The sequence below is a fragment of the Lepidochelys kempii genome, chromosome 4 (genome assembly GCF_965140265.1).
Source record: "Lepidochelys kempii isolate rLepKem1 chromosome 4, rLepKem1.hap2, whole genome shotgun sequence".
In the NCBI taxonomy this organism is placed as follows: Eukaryota; Metazoa; Chordata; order Testudines; family Cheloniidae; genus Lepidochelys; species Lepidochelys kempii.
Window position 1 is genome coordinate 118,154,056 of NC_133259.1, and position 20,361 is coordinate 118,174,416.

The 20,361-nt window shown below is 40.2% G+C and overlaps 1 protein-coding gene across 3 annotated transcripts in view; it reads right to left on the reverse strand.

Moving 5' to 3' along the window:
- The window catches only part of AFAP1 (actin filament associated protein 1), a 168,113-nt gene that overhangs the window by 26,418 nt on the left and 121,334 nt on the right, over positions 1-20,361 (reverse strand). For all 3 annotated transcript variants that reach the window (XM_073342598.1, XM_073342601.1, XM_073342599.1), the window contains 5 exons: positions 15,047-15,139; positions 12,919-13,003; positions 8,714-8,863; positions 6,204-6,415; positions 2,202-2,347 (listed from right to left, as the gene is read on the reverse strand). In XM_073342598.1, the coding sequence (XP_073198699.1) occupies positions 2,202-2,347; positions 6,204-6,415; positions 8,714-8,863; positions 12,919-13,003; positions 15,047-15,139 (686 nt within the window). The remainder of the gene's footprint in view (positions 1-2,201; positions 2,348-6,203; positions 6,416-8,713; positions 8,864-12,918; positions 13,004-15,046; positions 15,140-20,361) is intronic.

Below are 20,361 nucleotides of genomic sequence, written 5' to 3' on the forward strand. Positions count from 1 at the left end.
CCGCACGGCAGCAGCGTAACTTCAGGGGAGGGGGGACAGCAGGGGAGGGGCCGGGGCTAGCCTCCCCAGCCGGGAGCTCAGTGGCCGGGCAGGGTGATCCCGCGGGCCGGATGTGGCCTGTGGGCCATAGTTTGCCCACCTCTGAACTAGAGCATGAATGAAGTGTCTCATTTTTCTACGCTGCAGCCCTCCTGACCCTTCACTGCTGAGAGTCTGATAGTATTTGCAACAGAAAGCTAAACTAGGTTCTCACCCTTTAAGTATTTTTAGTCTATTCATATTTATGATGGCTATATTGAGCTTGATTCGACAAAGTGTTGAATCCCAGTAATTTCAATGGGAGTTGAGGGCACTCAGCACCTTGCAGGATCATGTTCATAAAGCCCTAGTAAACTGTCTGGCCAAGATATCTTCTATCCACACTTTGCTGTCCTGAGGCATATACTAACAAAATCTTCATTGTGTATTGAATTCATGTATTGGCATGAATTTCACAACTGCGAGTTTTTAATCCTTCAGCAAGGAACAATTGGATGTAGTGGGTCTATGAGAAAGACAAGGTGGGTCTTTTATTGGACTAAATTCTGTTGGTGAAGCTTTCGAGCTACACAGAGCTCTTCTTCAGGTCTGGGAAAGGTAGTCAGAGTACCACAGCTAAATACAAGGTGGGAGAGATTGTAGAATCACAGGACTGGGAGGGACCTTGAGAGGTCATCTAATCCTTTCCCCTGCGCTCATGGCAGGACTTAGTGTTATCTAGACAAGAGTTCTCAAACTATGGTTCACGGACCACCAGTCGTCCGTGAGTTCCATTCAGGTGGTCCGCAGATAGTTCCCTCTGAGGTGTGCCTCTGGGCAGCTGCACACGAGAGAACGAAGGGCCACCCACCTAATTAGTGGAGCCACGCAAGTATGGCTCCACTAATTAGGTGCCTGGACCCTGGAGAAGATGCACGTGTAAGGTGAGGTGGTGGTCTTGGCGGAAACAGGAGGAAGGGCCAGTGGGTTGAGAAGAGGGGGTGGGGGGAATTTGGGACATGCAAGGCTGCAGCGGCCAGAGGAAGAGGCGACTTTCCCCAGCTCCAGGGTTTCAGCTGCCAGGGAGAGACAGCCCTCCTTCCCAGCCTCAGCTCTGTGGCTGCTGTGGTGGGGGAGAGACCTCCCACCCTCCTTCCCAGCCTGGGGGCTGCCGGGGCAGAGGAGAGAGGGAGAGATCCCCCTTCTTCCCAGCCCCAGCTCAGGGACTGCTGCAGCGGGGGAGAGAGGGCACATCCATCGGATTAGAAAGGTTAGATTAGAAAGTAAGACTAGTGATATTAAAATATGAGTTGTGTGCTTTTATTTGTAGAACAAAAAAAAAATTAATTATTAAGGTTCTTTTTAACATAGCGCTTTTATCCAATAGTTAGCTAATGGTAGAAACAACATTTGGAAAGATCATTAAGTGGTCCACGGAGACCCTCAGCAATTTTCAAGTGGTCAGCGAAAAAAAAAGTTTTGAGAACCACTGATCTAGACCATCCCTGACAGGTGTTTGACTAACCTGCTCTTAAAAAATCTGCAGTGATGGAGATTCCACAACCTCCCTGGGCAATTTATAACAGTGCTTAATCACCCTGACCAGTTAGCCTATGGGTAAACACATGTTGTAAGAGATCATTTAAGATGCAGTGGGCAATTCACACCTCTGCAGTCACAGGACAAAGGAGGGTTAGTAGGTTACAGATTGTAATGACACATAAAACCAGTATCTCTGCTGAGTACTGAGGGCTAAACCAATTCTGTGAATTTACATTAGTTCTGTTAAAACGCGGAAAGTGAATATAACCAGCGTAAACTCTTGTGACTGAATTGTGGCCAAGCTTCAACTTATTTGATCATTTAAAGCTTTAGGGCTGCCAGTAAGAAGGGGTTAAAATAGCACCCAATTACTAGATTCCTCTTACACTGTAAGTGTGAGAGTTGAATACATCATAAAAGTGGACATATTCTGCCTCTCTTGTAATACTTAGCCGGATGCCAGCAAGATAATCTTAAACACATCTCGTATGCTCAGAGACTCAAGATTTCAATCCCTCAAGTGTTTAATATCTTGCCAAAAAGGGAAGGTTCGATAAGGTCTCTTGATATTAGAGCTAATGTAAGGCTGTAAATTCTGAAATTACTGAAAACGCCCTTAAATTGCTTTTAATGCATCTTACCAGAAGGTCTGTTTTGCAGCTTGTATGACACTTGCAGTCATCTCCACATCAATATAGTCATAGTGCAGAGCTCCAGGATCTGTAGCTGAACCGGTTTCAGCCAGTAAAATCCCAATCCATCTGCCCATGTCTTCAGATGATGAAGGCTATGAGGATGAGAAGATTTTATGTAAACTCAAATTATCACTGAAACAATAGGCTTTTTCATATTAATTACTTCATAATTACATGAAGTAATTATTTTACTAACATATTGATATAATGATGCATGTGAAGTTCTGGATCACCTTTGCCAAACTAAGCTAACAAAAAGTAATATTCACTGAGGTTATTCTGTCATAACGAACACATTTAAAGCAACATGTTAATTGATTATGTAGTAAAGCAATATGAACAGTTCCAGCAAAATAACGAAAGCATACATGCATGAAGCCAGTGTATCTAGGTATGCACCTTCCTTATTTTAGATTTCAGAAAACTGAAAGCTGAGACAAATGTTTTCCACTACACGGCTAAGCTTTTAAGAAAGGTAACTTGTCCAAATTGTAGAGGCAGGATAACCTTGGACAAAGAAATACTAGAGCAGGTTGAAAAATGGAGGGGGGGGGGAATTAAAATGGTGGAAATCATTCTAGTTTTTGAAATTCAATGATTTTCATTTTTTGAAAAATTTCATAAAATTTTATAGGCATTTCAATATTTATTTACTTTAAGTTTCTTTATTCAATGTAACAGACTCAAAGATTTTTTTCCTTTATCTCAATTTCCTTACCATAGTTCCTCTTCTTTATACTACACTTCATTCATTTCCTGTTCTTGTAAATCATCATCCAAATAACCTGTATTGTGCATACGTAGCATGATCCTTCTTCAAGGACAAGACACTGACCTCATCTGCACTTAAGAAAACCTGAGTGTTCAAAGTATCTGACCAGAGTCTGAAAATGAAAGTCGGCCTCCCACTCGTTTCCTTACATGTTATCTTTATCTGAGGTTTCCAATTTTAACCAATAAAAAGGCAATAGAGCTACCATGGAGCAATTTTTCATAGTTCAAGTTTGTTTTTAAAATAAGCACTGAAAAGAACTTATTTTAGCTCATATGAAATTTCCTATTCTGTTTGTTTTATTCTGACTTTTTTTGGGGGGGAGGGGTTCCTACCCTTGGATTTGTTGCAAAGACATTAAATAATACAACTATGGAGCTCTTTAGTGTAGTTTTCCATTTTACAGCTATTCCCTGTGTTAAGCAAGAGCGTATTCTCTCAGATCGGCTCAGTGGTTGTCAATAGCTGTCTTCTCTTGGTCTTTGGACTCACAGAATCCAAGTCTAGAAGGGGCCATTGTGGTCATCTTGTCTGACCTCATGTGTAACACATGCCACACAACTTCTCCCAAATAACTTCTACAGCATGTCTTTTAGAAAAACGTCGAATCTTGATTTAAATATGGTCAGTGATGGAGAATCCACCATGACCCATGGTAAGTTGTTCCAATGGGGTAATTACCCACACCGCTAAACAATTTCTTGTCTGAATTTGCCTTGCTTCAACTTCCAGCCATTGGATCATGTTACACCTTTCTCTGTTAGACTGAAGAGTCCATAATTAAATATTTGTTCCCCATGTAGTACTTATAGATTGTAATCAAGTTACCCCTTAACCTTTTCCTTGTTCAGCTACGTAGATTGAGCTCTCTGAGTCTATCACTATAAGGCACCTTTTCTAACCATTTAATCATTCTCATGGCTCTTCTCTGAACACTCTCCAATTTATCACCATCCTTCTTGAATTGTGGACACCAGAACTTGACGCCGTATTCCCAGCAGTGATTACACTAGTGCCAAATGCCAAAGTAAAATAACCTCTCTACTTCTACTTGAGATTCCCCTGTCAACGCATCCAAGGATTACATTAGCCCTTTTGGCCACAGCATCGTGCTAGGGGCTCATGTTCAGATGATTACCCAATAGAACCCCCAAATCTTTTTCAGAGTTACTGCTTCCCAAGATAGACTCCCCCATCTTGTAAGTATGGCCTACATCCTTTGTTCCTAGATGTATGCATTTACCTTTAGCCATATTCAAAGTGCATATTATTTGCTTGCGCCCAGCTCACCAAATGATCCAGATCACTCTGTATCAGTGATCTGTTCTCTTCATTATTTACCACTCTAATTATTTTTTGTTATCTGTAAACTTTATCAGTGATGACTTCATGTTTTCTCCCAGGTCATTAATAAAAATGTTAAAAAAAGTATAGGGGCAAGAACCTATCTGTGTAGGACCTCTCTAAAACCACATTCATTCAATGATGATTCCCTGTTTACATTTTGAAACCTATCAGTTTACCCGGTTTTAATCCTTTTAAAGTGTACTATATTAATTTTATATCTTTCCAGTTTTTTAATCAAAATGTCATGTATCTTACAGAAGTCTAAGTATATTACAACACTACTACCTTTATCAACCAAACTTTTAATCTCATCGAAAAAAGATATCAAGTCAGTTTGACAGGATCTACTTTCCATAAACTCATGTTGAATGGCATTAATTACTTCCATTAATCACTCTTATAATTCTTTATTAATAGAGTCCTTATAAGCACTCCATTATCTTAACCAGGATTGATGTTAGACAGACAAACCTATAATTATCCAGGTCACCATGTTTACTCTTTTTAAAAATTGGCACAACATTAGCTTTCTTCCAGTCTTCTGGAACTGCCCCAGTGCTGCCCATCTGCGTGAGACATGCATATTTCCATGGAAGGATGCTTCGCTCACTGTGGGCCAGTGGTTTGGAAGAAGTTGATGCTCATAAAATAAATGCACCTATATCACCTTTATAGTGCAGGCAGTACTATTGGTACAGGTCACTTTCTTCTGGCAAATCTGACCCATGCGCAGCAGAAAGCAGACTAGAGAGGACACTACTTTGGGACAAAAAGAAAAGGAGGACTTGTGGCACCTTAGAGACTAACAAATTTATTTGAGCATAAGCTTTTCTGAGCTACAGCTCACTTCATCGGATGCATTCAGTGGAAAATACAGTGGGGAGATTTATATACACAGAGAGCTCACGAAAGCTTATGCTCAAATAAATTTGTTAGTCTCTAAGGTGCCACAAGTCCTTTTCTTTTTGTGGAAACAGACTAACACTGCTGCTACTCTGAAACGTGTAACGAGAGTGATCAGGTAAGGTGAGCTATTACCAGCAGGAGAGCGGGGGGAAGAAACACTTTTGTAGTGATAATCAAGGTGGGCCATTTCCAGCAGTTGACAAGAACGTCTGAGGGGACAGCAGCACTAAGGCTATTTGCAGTACTGGAGCTATTATGCTAGCTTTTTCCATCCAATGCTGGAAGAGTACACAGTGCTTAGCCTTGCTTGAAACAAGTCTAATGTAAACGATGGTATAATGGCCTGTGTACAACTGGGAATGTTTCACTGATGTGCATGGTAGGAGGCCCAACTTGTGGCTAGGAACCAATTTCTCTAGTATAGATATACCACCTTACGATGACTTCAGAATAACAAATCTTAAAGTTGATTAATATTCCCAGGAGAAATACAGATCCAGCATTCTAATCTTCAGTGTAGTGAGCCACAGCAATGTTATTTAATTAGCGCTCAGTCATTTGTATTCTGAATTACCTCCTTGATAGAAGACTAACAGGGGAGGTGCATAGGCACTTATAAAGGGAAGAGAAAAGGTCAGAGTGGAGAGAGAGAGAGAGAGACAGCAGAAAACATCTTAACAGGGAAGACTGTTGTGAGTTAAAAATCAACAGTATTAGGGTTTGATTTAACATCAATTCTCATCCAGATAAGTCTCTTTTGCCTGTAACTCTTAATTTGTTTCTTTCTGTAATGATTGTTACCCAGCTCTGTAACTCTATTATTTAACTGTGGAAAGCATTTTGAAAGGCAGGTTGTATGAACGAGGTCATGTAATTAGCCCATATGCATCTCTGCAAAGTATGCACATCAATAAACATCGCACCTCTAACACTGCGACCTCCTGCCCATTTCGAAGCAGACGGAATGTCAAGGGATGCTTGGAATCCAAGCCTGGAATGACTTCACAGCCACGCAGAGGAATAGAAACAATGTGGGTCTTCAGATCTGTTCTGTCCTTATGGAAAATGAGCTTATTATCTTTCACTCTGCACCAGCGTTCGCGCCACCGGTTATTTGAGAGCACATTCAGATATCCTGCAATAAAACAAAATATGAGATATTTTATCCTTCACATTTTTTTAAAAATGTTTTTTCGATGTAATGCTAGTTCATATAAAACTTATTCCTGTACATGCAGATTGAAAATCCAGATGATTTTAAGAAGACAAATAAATGGCCTTTTAAATTTTTTTTATTGAAACTCTCACTGTACCAGTAACTCAGAAAGCCTGGCCTATAAAGATTTGATCCTGGTCATATTCCGAACATATGCAAATGACTGTGCTGAGTTAGTGACAGTTCTGGCTGAATATTCCAGAGCTCTCCTGCCACAGGGTTTCCCCGAGATTTTAGTAAAAATGGAGGTAGCAGTGTGGGAGTCAAGAGGTGTTCCCACCGTGAAGCCCAAAGTAGGATGATATTTAAAAATACGATTTAAAAGGTTTCAGCATATCCTAGACTACACTAGAAACATAACCTGCTCATGTGAGAGTTACAGGCACAGCTGATTTGTGCCCACACAGCTTTTTCACAACTGAACCATATTCTACAGTTCTATGGATACATCCAGATCTATCACACTGCTAATTGTGTTTTCATAGTGCTTTCTGTGGAAATAATGACAGCTAACCCATGATGATTCAACAAGCAACACAAGGACTAATGGACATGCACATAAAACAGCACCAGCAGCACATGGGACTAAGCACTCAAAAGACATCCCACTGCTTAGAGAGTTGGAAGGAAGCAAGATCAGTTAAAGTGGTTACACAGGCATGATTATGAGGTCCCAGCTGCACAGCAAAAATATGAATGTTATGACCTGGCTGCAGGAAAACAACTGTATGCAACCTAAGCTGCTGATGAGGGCAAAACACCATTACAGCGGCCATGGTTACCATGTGTTATTAATCACGTTTTTTGTGTACATGCAAGATGTGTAGAACCAACCATGTCATTAACTGGTTACAAACCCAGTATATGGATGGTAAGTTAAATATGGTGGTGGAGTTTCAGGTAACTATGTGTACAGGGCACTGGGAGAAAACCCTGTGCTACTGTGAGATGATCAGGGAGTGAGCTTGTGTCTATAATGTCTGACAACAATTCCATAAAAACCCATTTGGCAATTCATTCTACTTAGCTAGAACAGCTAAACCAGAGAGGTCAGTTTTACCTCTGCTGTTCTTTGGGTTCACAGCAGGGGAATTTTAAAGCAGAATAAAAAAAAAATCTCCACTGGGATTTCACTGAAATTAAAATAAGTAACTTAAAAACTAAACAAAACAAAAAAACCCCAAGAACACCTTCATATTAGGTTTAGTTTAAGCCACTAGTTTATACTGGAAGAGAAAAATACCTTTGAACTTGGCTCCCAATCACATATGGTTCATGAATTATAGACAGTATATTTCCACTTCCAAAGAGAGTATTAAAAGAGGAAAGGATTGAATGACATCTTCTTCCGGGCAGAATTTATATGAAATGATTCATCTTTTACCTCATTGCCGATTTTCATTTTCAGTTACAAGGAGGAAAGCTCTTAATCATTCTGGATAGCTATCTTTTTGGTTTTCATTTAAATTATGTGTTATATAGCTTAATTTTTCTGGGTTTCCATTCCAACATCACAGTTACAACTTCAGGGCTTGATCCAGCAGGATATATCAGCATATCTGAACTGTGCAACCCTTGGAAGATGCCACCAAAAAAATAAAAACCCCAACAACAACAAAAAGTGGAAATCTGGAGAAGGAAAGAGCTTCCTGATCGTGGTTACTTAGGATTCTCAGTATTGTCCACCCCACTCAAGCCCCACCTTCTCCCTCTTGAACCAGAGTTGGTGCAAAATGATACAACCACAGGGATGGAAAAGCCTTCTCATATACATTGTGGCTGACCTATTTAGGAACGATGAGTGGTTCCTATTATCTAACCCAAATCTCTCTTTTTTCTCCTATTGTGCCTCTTACAGAAGCTCTCCCAGTCCAATGTAGTCTCCCTGAATTAAAAGAGGACCCCCTCCACTTTTTTTCCCCTCCCAAATGGCCCTATTTAACTTTCAAAAATCAACATGTATCCAAGTCCTGTGCATGGTCTTAAGTGGGGGACGGTCCAGGGGAGAAGGAGAGACAGCTTTGGACGGAAGTGGAAACACAATTGAGTGGGGAAATAGCCTACAAGAAATTTGTAATCTTGTGAAGTTTTACACAATACCAACTAGTTTGAAAACGATTGCAGTAGGGGCAATTGTATATGAACGGCTAGGCTGGGAGTCTATAGTGCTTTCATTGCAGTGTAAGCTTAAGAATCTAAAAGCATCAAATCACTTACCACATGTTGGAACATCTTCCTCAGCTGATGAGGTCTGTTCATCTGTTGATGGCTTCTTCTTCCCTAAACTGATGATCTTTGTTATTTTTTTCCCGGTTACTTTAGTCACTGTGCCCTTGGTCTCTGACTTGGAACTCTTCTTCCTCTTAACTATCAAGAAAACAAACATGGACATCTTAGTATGTTTGACTGAAACCAATTATATTAAAGCACATGGATCAAAATAGACACGAAAACAACTGCACTGCAGATATACAAGCACGCACAAAACTGACTTAATTCTTAACACAAGCATTTGGACAAAACAGCTACCTTCTGACAAGAGACGCAAAGTTGCAGGCATCATTAATGCTGATACCCATATCACATGCCCAGCACAATATTAAAAACATGGCACACAGAAAGGTAAGACTAAAGCAAGTTTATCATTAAAATTCATCAGTCGAATTGCTCCTCTCCACTATAACCATCTTCTAATTTAGAAGTGTGGTTGGGGTAATTCCATGCTGTACATTCAACCTGACTACACTGGAACAAAAATGGAAGTTGGATGATCTCCTGTCATTGTTCCTGAAAAGCATTTCCAACATAATGCCATGGCAATGAATCAAGCCTTTTTTTTTTTTTTAAAGTAAGTATATGCCTGGCAAAAACATCCCTGCTATTGGAACTAGGTAAAGGTAACTATACAGATCAGAATGGGTCTTTGAGAAAGGCATGTATTATAAGATAACTTTCCTTTATAATGGAATAATCAAGATCACTTAATGCTCCCAATGACTGGGAGCTGGTGTTCATTTTTATGGAAAGGACAGTGCAGAAAAAAATAGTTTACTAGATCTAATCAATATATATGGGAACTTAAAGTAATGTATGAGTATTATTGGTATGAACATACAGATTGGTGCTGAACTTAACTTGCTTCCATTAAAGTGAACAGGATCAGTGCTGAGGACACAACTTTCAAAAGTGGCTAAATGACTTAAGAGCCTACATAATATATTTTTAAAAAATATAGCAGACAATCACAACCAATACAAAAAAACAGAGCTGCACAAAACCAGAACCATAATTATCTGTCTTGAGTTTTATCAACAATATAAAACTCAGCCCCAACTATTATTGCAAACATGGGCCCACCTTGAGTTCAACCTTAGTTGATTTGTGGCTTTGACAAAAAATGAAATTTAACTTAGTGGTTTTGACAGAACTGACAGTTTGTTAGAACCATCTTTCCCCCTCTCCACACACACAAGCACAAAAAGCAGCACTCTGTGGGTCTGAACTGAGCCCCCCCAAAAACAAACAAAAGGTTCATTTGAAAGATATGAACTGAAATGTGAAATGTTGATTTAAGCACAACAATGTTAAAAAAATAACTGGTACAAATTATGTGAATTGGTAACTCACGGGAAAGAATGTACACAAGAGAGAAATAGTTCAGAAACTCTCAAGCCACAATTTGTTGTCTTTTTTTAGCCTTCGTTATTTGTTAACACGGGAAATCATTAGAAATTCCATCTGTCATCAAGACTGTCTCTTTCAGTAAGACTCTGCCACCAACGTATATGCAGCAGGGGAGTCCTTTTTTCACAGGTGAAAGTGGATTATCTGAAAACCTTCAGTAGAATGATGATTTGTGTATGGGAGCAAAAAGCTAAATCCTGCCCATGGATCTGCAGGGCTGATGTAACCTAATATGGTGCTGTCCCTACATGCAATGAATTCCCAAAGTTCTAGGGAAGGAGAGTATCCCATCTGCTTATATCATCATGAGCATAGGGAGACAGCAGGAGGCAGCACTGGACTGAAGACGAGCTGCTATCCCATACAGCAGCAGCTGAAGAATATCTGCAGCTGTGGAGTAGGGGAGGGAGGGAAGAAGAACGTTTGTGTCTGCGTTTGGGGAATAAATGCTCACATCCCTCAGAACTCAAAGAAAGACAAATCAAGCTCAGTAAGGTGGAAAGTGCAAGGGAAGAATTCCCAGCTCCAGGAAAATGCAGTGAAAGGAGCCCACGTGAACTCTAATGTTCTTGCTTCCTCTACCTTCACTCCGCATGGCGTTTTACTCCGCCATGGAGAAGAAAGGTAGAGGAAACAATATTTCTCCCAACCTCTTTCTCCTGCAGTATGTAAAAGGGATACATCCCCTGATCTCAAGACAGATTGGCAAGTAAGCCATTTCTTCTCACCTTCTTCACCACCGCAGAACAAGATGCTGGTGGAGAGAGGGGGAGAGTAGAAGCAGGTGGGCAGCAGCTCTGTGGGAGCAGAAGGGAGATCAATGCACAGTGAAGTCAGCTTCCCTTCACATGGCTAACTGAGCTTTCACTCTCACTGTTACAGCTGATTTAAAAAAGAACCTGCAACTCATTCAGAACCCCTTAAAATGATTTAGTGATGACAGCTATGTGTTAATGCATTAAATGTCAGTATTTAAATCTCTTCACTACTATAAAAGACTGATTCTACCATGACAGAGTTGAAGGCCAAGAGTTTCAAGTGACTAGTGTTTTGATTACCCAGCTTCAGACACTTCAAATGGGCCTTATTTTCCGAGGGTGTGCATTCAGCACACTTTTGAAAATCAAGCCCCTATAAGGTGCCTCAAGTTGGCCACTCAAATCACTAGTCACTTGTGAAAATCTTGGACTATGCACATATTTTGGACTTTCGTACCACAGACACATGCAACCAGCATGGGGGTCTACAGAGACACAATTTTTTTTGCCTTCTGTAGTTTTATGGAAGTTTCTGTAGTATGTAAATGTAGCCATACATTTTGGACCTAGAAGTCATAGTGAGCTACTATGTTCCATTCTGTTGACTGGGGTGTGGAGATCTATGAATTTGGGAGATTTGTTCAAAATCTCCATTGGAAAAGGAGGGCAAAGATTACAAACTAAAACACCCAAAGGAAACACACACCCAATGGTGTCAGGAAGGGGAGGCACAGTGCAACTTGCCCAAAAGCCAATGCTCATGCAACTGTTTTCCAATAGCGCTTCCATCAGCTTTTTCACACCTACAGGAAAGTACTGGTTAAAGCAAATGTGCTCTTCTGAATAAAACTGAATATCTGTATATGTCAAGCTAACTAGCTTAACTAGGTTGGTATCACCTGTTTACAGAAATCTTTTCTTCAAGGGGAAACAAAAAGATAATCTGGGGATTGATTTTGCAGACCTTACTCAGGAAATTGAATTTGGAATGTCCCTCAGCTTGGAATCGAAGGACTGGGAACAAGGTTTCTGACTCCAAAGTGGAGTAGATCATTTTAAAGTTATTTTGCATACATGATTCTTGTCTTCCCTTATAAAATTCTATGATACCCTTCCTGTTTAAAATTATAGGGGAAAACCTTACATACAGTTAGTGGTTGGCTCAACTCCCCCATAGAAGACAGCGTACTTTATGAACACAGGAAAAAGTCATTTCAAAACTTACATATGGGCCTTGATCCTGCTGTCACTTACATCAACGTTACAGGTGGATAACTCTCATAACTAGCAAAAAGAAAAGGAGTACTTGTGGCACCTTAGAGACTAACCAATTTATTTGAGCATAAGCTTTCGTGAGCTACAGCTCACTTCATCGGATGCATACCGTGGAAACTGCAGCAGACTTTATATATACACAGAGAATATGAAACAATACCTCCTCCCACCCCACTGTCCTGCTGGTAATAGCTTATCTAAAGTGATCATCAGGTGGGCCATTTCCAGCACAAATCCAGGTTTTCTCACGCTCCACCCCGCCCCCCCACAAATTCACTCTCCTGCAGGACAGCAGGACAGTGGGGTGGGAGGAGGTATTGTTTCATATTCTCTGTGTATATATAAAGTCTGCTGCAGTTTCCACGGTATGCATCCGATGAAGTGAGCTGTAGCTCACGAAAGCTTATGCTCAAATAAATTGGTTAGTCTCTAAGGTGCCACAAGTACTCCTTTTCTTTTTGCGAATACAGACTAACACGGCTGTTACTCTGAAACCTCTCATAACTAGAATGGAGATATTCTAATATCCACCAATGTAAAGGTTTACGTAATTCAAGCTTGGTATAGTTCAACTTTCAGGGTAGACATAAAGACTAATTACATTACTTACAAAGCGTTATTACCTATTCCCCAATTCATAAAAGAAAAAAATTATTATATTCTTTATGCTGAATATTTAAAACACACTCGGCATATGGGATTCACCTTGTTCTTTTCCATTACACACAGCAGCGATTCCATTTTCTATAGCACCCTCCCCATCTGAGCTTGGCCTCTCAGAGGACAATTTCTGCATGGACAAAATAAATTAAGTCATTTCTCATGTGGTCACACTGGCCAAATGATGTGTCATGAGTCAAATTAAAGTTACGCTTATTATTAAATTAAACACATGCCAAGCATCCATCCTGAGGACAAATAAATATGAGATAGTCAAGTGTTCATTTACATTACATAGATTTCTTATGTCACCACACAAGCATTAAAAACAAAATAAAACTAAGCCACATTAGAACTGTATTGCCAAATATATCCATTCTTTTATCCTTTTAAGAGTAATTTAAGACTAATCATGTTACCCATAACAATGTTACCCATAATATATTTTTATTACATTTTTTGATTCTAAAATGTTGCTCTCTATTAATGTGCTAAACAACAAGTGCTCATTTTACATAAAAGAAATCTTCAAAACTAGATCTTTAATGAATGCTTCAGGTATACATTTACAACTTACAACCTACCAAACACAACACATTTCTATAGGTAGAATTTCCGTATTTTCGATGTGCGTAAGTAAAGATCCCTTGCTGGTATGAACTAGAGTAAATGGTGGATTCTCTGCAACAGGAAATCTTTAAATCATGATTTCAGTAACTCAGCCAGAGGTTATGGCTCTATTACAGCAGTGTGGGGGTGCGGTTCTGTGGCCTGCAATGTGCAAGAGGTCAGTTTAGATTATCACAACGGTTCCCTTATAGTCTGAGACTATAAAAAGGTCTGTGAAATAAGAGACTAGTAATTATGTGTATATTACTAATAAAAAATTAAAAATCTAAAGTTTATAAAATAGCTATTACCTAAAATGTGTGGCATAAACAAAACTCATATGTTGTGGTGTGCCATAAAGCTTTTTATTGGTATCTGTTTAACACAATTTACATAACTCAATCATGGCTTCACCACTTATGAGTAACATCGGCATCCCAAATTTGTGGCAAGGAAAACTTGATACCGCACCATCCTGTATTTCCTTCCCAACCGGTACAGAGTAACTGGTGCTAAAAACTTAATTGAACAGACTCTTTTCTTACATACACTGAAAGGTCTGAAATGCTACCTGTACAAATGTGTTGTTTGTGTAAGGCTGTCAATTGTAAATGTATATCTAAAGCATTCATTAAAAATATCATTTTGAAGATTTCTTTAATCTATGAGCACTTCTTACCTGATCTTGCTGTTTAACACATTAATAGACAGTAACATTTTAGAATCTCTCTCTATATATAATATTGTAAAACAGGCAAGGGAAATGTCTCACGACAATTAAACAGCCCCATGAGCTCAAATCAGTTGGCATGGGCCAGCCCCGGGGGTCTAACTGTAGTGTAGATATACCCTTAGTGAGTCAGGGAGCCAGGTATCTCTGTGTCAAAACATGAGCACTTCACAGGCTCTCAACACTGCCACCTCGCTATGCCAGGGGTGCTCAAGCCTCAATACAGACTGGAATTCCTCTGCCAGGCCTCCAAAACCCCAGTCCAGTCCATCATATCCCCACCAACCATTCCTCCCCAGGCTCCGCATCCCTGCTTGTTTCCCTTTGTCTCCACAGGTCCATCTCTACACCAGAGCTCACCCACCATGTCCCGTGCTACTGAGCATGCCTGCTTGTAAGCATCTAAAACAAAAAGCTGCTGATGGATATGAGTTGCTGAAGTTGGCCAATTTTGCGTTGCCTGAATATGAGGAATAATTGTGTGTGTATTTCATTTAAAAAATGGCCTCTTCCAGAGATGTTATCAGAATGTGAGAGAGAAATTTGGAGTCTTTGGGAACTGTGCAACTTATGTAGAGGAACCCAAAGAAATGTGAGGAAGAAGGGGAAAAATTTCCACAAACGTGGCATCTTAAAATGTTTCCTCTACAAAAGTTACCAAGTATTTTACTGAAAAAGCTACACAGTTACTGTGCCAAATGTAGAGATTGAATTCAATCATTAATTGGAGTCCTGCTTTAAGGGTAAATGCAACCTGAACTTTAGAGTCACTGTTGACATCTCCATAATATAACACCATCATCTATCTTTGCATTAGTAATACTTTAACTTTACCTTTTCCAGTTCTGTCTTGTGTATCGGAGAACTAGATGATGGTCCATCTGAATCTATTGCTCCAGTGCAGTTGCTGCAAACGTCTTTTATCACCTTAAAAAGAAGTACAAAATGGTTTCATTGACACACAAGTCAAAGAACAGAAAAATTATATTTTGCTGAGCAGAGGACTTTATTCGAGATGAAGCACTAAGAATATTTGCTATCCTGAAGGTTAAAACAGCAGTGTGGAAATTATTCTCTTTATCCACAGGCAATATGTTAGGCAGGCTGCCACTGCTTGAGCTTCTCCACACTGCCTCACTAAATCGCTTCATGAATGACCTGGAGGAGCCATAATGTCTAGAGGTGAAAGGTTTCAATTTCTAGACTAGCTAATCTCCAAGCCTCTCCTGAGTAAAGAAGCTGCCAGCACTTGCAGTAGTTTTGCAACATGAACTCAGCTGACACCACCAAATTCATTTCGTTATGACTAAAAAATGGGATTAGATCCAAGATCCTGCAAGCCAGGGGACAGCACTGCTGCCTAGTATGCTACCCAGCTGCTTTTTTTCTAATGAAGAAATAATGATGTGCTGACCAAATTGCAGATCTGTATCAGATACTCTTGAGTGTGTGGTTTAAATGGATTTTTCATATTCATTATGTGATGTTCAGTGGTCACAGTAACATTGGCACTGAAGCATAGTTCATACTACTTGCAAATATCTCTTAGGAAATGTGAGTTATTTTATGCGCCCCTCCCCTGCAAAGAAAGAAAGAAAGAAAGAAAAATCCACAGAAGGAGATGGATTTTGATAGAATTTATGGGAGCTCAAAAACTGCATCTGTAAAATAAGGCCTCAAAAATATAAAGGCAGAAGGCTTTTACTTTTCCTGTTTTCTCTGTGCACACAGTTTGGTTTTGATTCTTAGATAGGGTTGCCACCTACCAATCTTCATACTGGAGTACCTGGTGTTGAGGGGAATATTTGAGTTCTTGATTGCAAATGCCTTAGAGAGTGTAGATATCGCCAGAAAAGTGACTATGTAAAAGTGGGACCTTCTTAATTAACAGCTCTCCTCCCTGGGTGTAGTCAGAGCAGCATCTGCTGACCTGAATGACATATATATGCTTTTACTCCCCTTTGCCCTTGCTAATACAGCAGAGTCCACCCAGCTAAGAGAGAAATGCATTTTATTGTGCTTGAGGCATCATTAACAGAAATGTGAACTAAGTTCCAAATGTAGGGCCAAATTCTGCCCTCATTTATTCTTCTGACATCACATGATTTATCTAGCGAGAGAACTTGGCTCACAGAACCTTCACTCCCAGTGACGGTACACAAGCCAGAATACAAGCTTAACATTCAGATCCCAGGCTGTTTGCATGGCTGAAATAAAAATATCTTTTTAATTGAAAACTGAACAAATTTGATATGGAAACCATTAAGACATAACAAAGATGGCATCAAATAATGTCCTTTTCTAGTTACTAGAGCTGAACCTCACTTTAAGGGCATACTAAGCAAACCAAGTGTCTATCTAAAGTACTTATATGGCCCTGTTATTGCAGTATCTGAGCAGATGGGGAATTGAGGCACAGAGAGTCTAAGTGTCTTGCCCCAGGTCACATAGGAAGTTGCTAGCAGAGCAAGGAATTGAACCTAGGTCTCTTGCTTCCAGGCTAGCAGCCTGAACACTGGACCATCCCTCCTCTCAGGCCTATTGACACTCTACTCCCTTCCTCCCTGGCACCCCAAACACACCCACACTCTTTTGGGGACCACAATGCATGCAATTTTGCATCTTGAGGTCTGGCCCCAGCGCTCGCTCTCTCTTGTCAGTAGCAGGGTATGAATACCACTTAACAACTTTGGCATCAAGACCAGATATAGATACAACTTATGGTCAGATTTAATTCCTGTGCTTCAGTTTAGTGGAAGTATGTGAGTGTTTTATTTGTAAAGAAACTTGACCATTCAGTTTCTGGGAACATTCATTCCTGTCTCCTGTATGACCTTGATACAACGGCTCATGTTTTCAGCATCTGGTCACACCACACAGTTAGTTAATTTTGGCAAAGGCAGATAGTAATGGAAGTTACAGACAGAACAGAGGGAAATGATTTGGCAGCAACCACAGAATAGTATGTGCAAGTCATGCACTCGAGTAAATACTGTTCTTGAAATACCTCACACACTTAAGGGAAAGCTTTCCCAAAGTGCTTAGTTGGGTTTTAATAGAATTTTGAATAAAAATGATGCACAAATAATGTTGATCATAGGAAGCTCATGGCAAACTCTGAAGCACATGCATATTCAAAAATTCAGTTTGTGAACATTTTTGGATTCAAGGGATCCATCTTCAGCTGGTGAAGATTGGCTCATCAATTTCCAGGTGGAACATTACTGTGTTTTATTCACAGTTTCAAACTTGTACTTCCATGGTGTTCTGGATGAGTGCTTTGATGCCCCTTTTATAATTATGTTGCCATAATAATTGCTGTTTTCACATGCTCATAGTTTTTACTCACAACTTTTGAAGCTGAAACATCAGTGTGGCCAACTCTCATGATTTCATCACGAGTCTTAGAATATATGTTGATTTTCTTAAAGCCCCAGGACCTGGAGTCATACGAATACACAAGAGCCTCAGCTTTCATTTAAAACAATGAAGTTTGCATTCCTCATGGTCACTGAGAAAAGCATGAAAATGTGATCTGAACGTATCGTAATAGCTCAAAAAGGCACATAAAAAGAACCCTAAATTTATTTTTAATATAATCTCATTACTTGGGGATTTGAGTCATGATTTTTGAATGCTAATACTATCTCTTGCAGTGTCTACTCAAAAAAGAGGCTTTCATGGAAAGACTGAACAAAATTCCTTCAATATTTTAGATTTCAGTGTGAGGGGTGGGTGGGAGAGAGTTTTCCTCCCTCTCTCGGTCTCTCACACACACAGACAGGAGTAGCGTTCATATATGCCACCAGCCGACACTGATCCATTGAAGAAAGTCAATCCAAGTTTGTATGAAATGAAGCATTATTTTAAAGTTTAGGACTACATAAAATCAGCACACTGCAAGCTTTTCATTTTTTTGATCACTTCAAAGCTAAACCACTTAAAATAAACTTGACAAATTTCAGCCCCCAAAAGTTAAAAATATTTCTGGTCTTAGCATGTGAAAATGGCTTTTTGGAATGAAAAGGTTGAAAACGTGTAGGCTGGACATTTTTGTGCAGCCTGAACTATATATTCATATTTTTTTTCAGTCACAATAGTGCCTGGAGGCCCCAACTGGATCAGGAGTCTGTCGTGTGAACTATTGTACCAACATAGGTCTGATCCTACAAACACACACATTGTGTCTTATTGACTTCAGTGGCACACAAGGTAAGTGTGGATCAAGGCCACATAAAGACAGAGTACCTGCCCCAAGGAGCTTGCTGTCTAGGTGTGAAATCCTGGTCCCACTGAAATCAATAGGAGTTTTGCCATTGACTTCAATGGCGAGGATTACATTCCTGGTGTTTGCAGGTGCTGGGCCTACATGCTCCAACTACATAAGCATTTGAGTTAATTATAGGGTGCTCACCTGTACTGAACTCATCAATTTCCACAATTACTATTTACTATTTTAAATGAACACTATCAAGGCTGGACGGCCCAGTATAGGACCTACCTTCCTTTCTTTTACATGCTTGTAAAACCCAAATGCTCTAGTCACCTGAATTTATCCACCATCTTCCATGAGACAGGCTGCAGATAAGATACCAGCTATGTCGTAAGCCAGAGAACTGGTTGCCTGCTATGTAGAACCCTCCAGAAAAAGAAAAACTTCTCTGCATTCCATAGAGTGGCAGAGATGCGCTAAGTGAGAAGAACTTGAGTAAATGAATTCCTTGCCTCCTGGCCACTGCCTCCTAACTCTGAAGATAGTAATACTGTCTCTTTAAAAGTGGTGGCTGGGGAGGGTTCTAGATAGGAGTGCTAGAATGAAACAGAGGGAGAAGAAATAGCTTTAAGGCCAAGCCCCTGTTTTTCTTATTCTCATATAGCTCTTTGCTCTGTGTTAGAAGAAGGCGGTTATTTACCATTATCAAATGTGACAATGGCATCCTGAGTCTGTCCGTCTTTCTTTTCAGCCTGTGTGAGTTACGGCCCTAGTACAGTACCAACCAAGTGCTGGATGTTTTACAGGCAGATATGAGAAATCCCCTGAAGACCTCTCCGTCTAGCAATTCACATAAGTAGCCCCAGCAGGCTAAGAGGGAGAGAAGAAATAACTTTCCCACGCCACTCTCCAAGCACTAAAGACGAGCTCCTGCTCCCCATTGCAACGACACACCTCTTATAAAAGCACCCCTAGACTTAAATGAAAAGGACCATCTCCCCTGCCCATTGCCATTGGTTGGGAGGAGCGGAGAGTGGCAGGGGACTTCAAACGAGCTAGCAACTATTAAGATGGTCTTTAGTCCACACATATCCCCTTTAAAATTCGCTCCCATCTGACATTCAAACAGGCCAACTCCCATACACACTGGCCTGTGTTATTAACATCAAACCTACTGCCATATATGGCAATTGGATCAGAGTCTTGTGAAAGGAGCGTTGGGCAGCTACGTAATGTTGCTTTAGGCTCTGGCATTGCAGTACTGCTACAGATGTGGAGGTACCCCCTCGGAACGGAAAGCTGCCTCCATCGCCCTCTGGATGCGGATATTATTTGAGGCCAAAAAGCTCCCCTTGTAATCACAGATATGATTTTCTACAAACAGATGTTTAATACCCGTTTTATGAAAAAAAATGCAAAGAAAGGAGCTCAACCCATGAGCTAACAACCCATGAGCTAACATGATTACATGTGAAAGAATGGGAAATTATTAGGGAAGGAATATTATCTAGTGGTTAAAGCAGGTAACTGAGTATCAGATCTCCTGGGTTCTCTTCCCACACCTACTGCAGACTGTATTTGTGACTTTTAGGAAAGTGTAATTCTGCCCTAGAAAGTGACTATACAAGTACGACATGTGTGGTTCCATATTAATTGTTTTTCTGATTTTCATATCACATGTACTCATTTTACACATAAAGATTCTTTTTCTTACTGCCAGCCCCCCGAGCCCACTCTGTACTGTGATAGTAAAGCTGTATCCTTTCATATCAACAACAATAGCAGAGATTCTACAAGCCAGACTAAACTTTCAGGTACACCTCTGTCACTCATGTAGTCTTCGGGTTATGCCCTCAACAACACTTACATAAGCCCACTGGTCTTTCATGGGTTTGCACTAGTGAAACTGAAAACAATCTGAAGACTATGGGGTTGT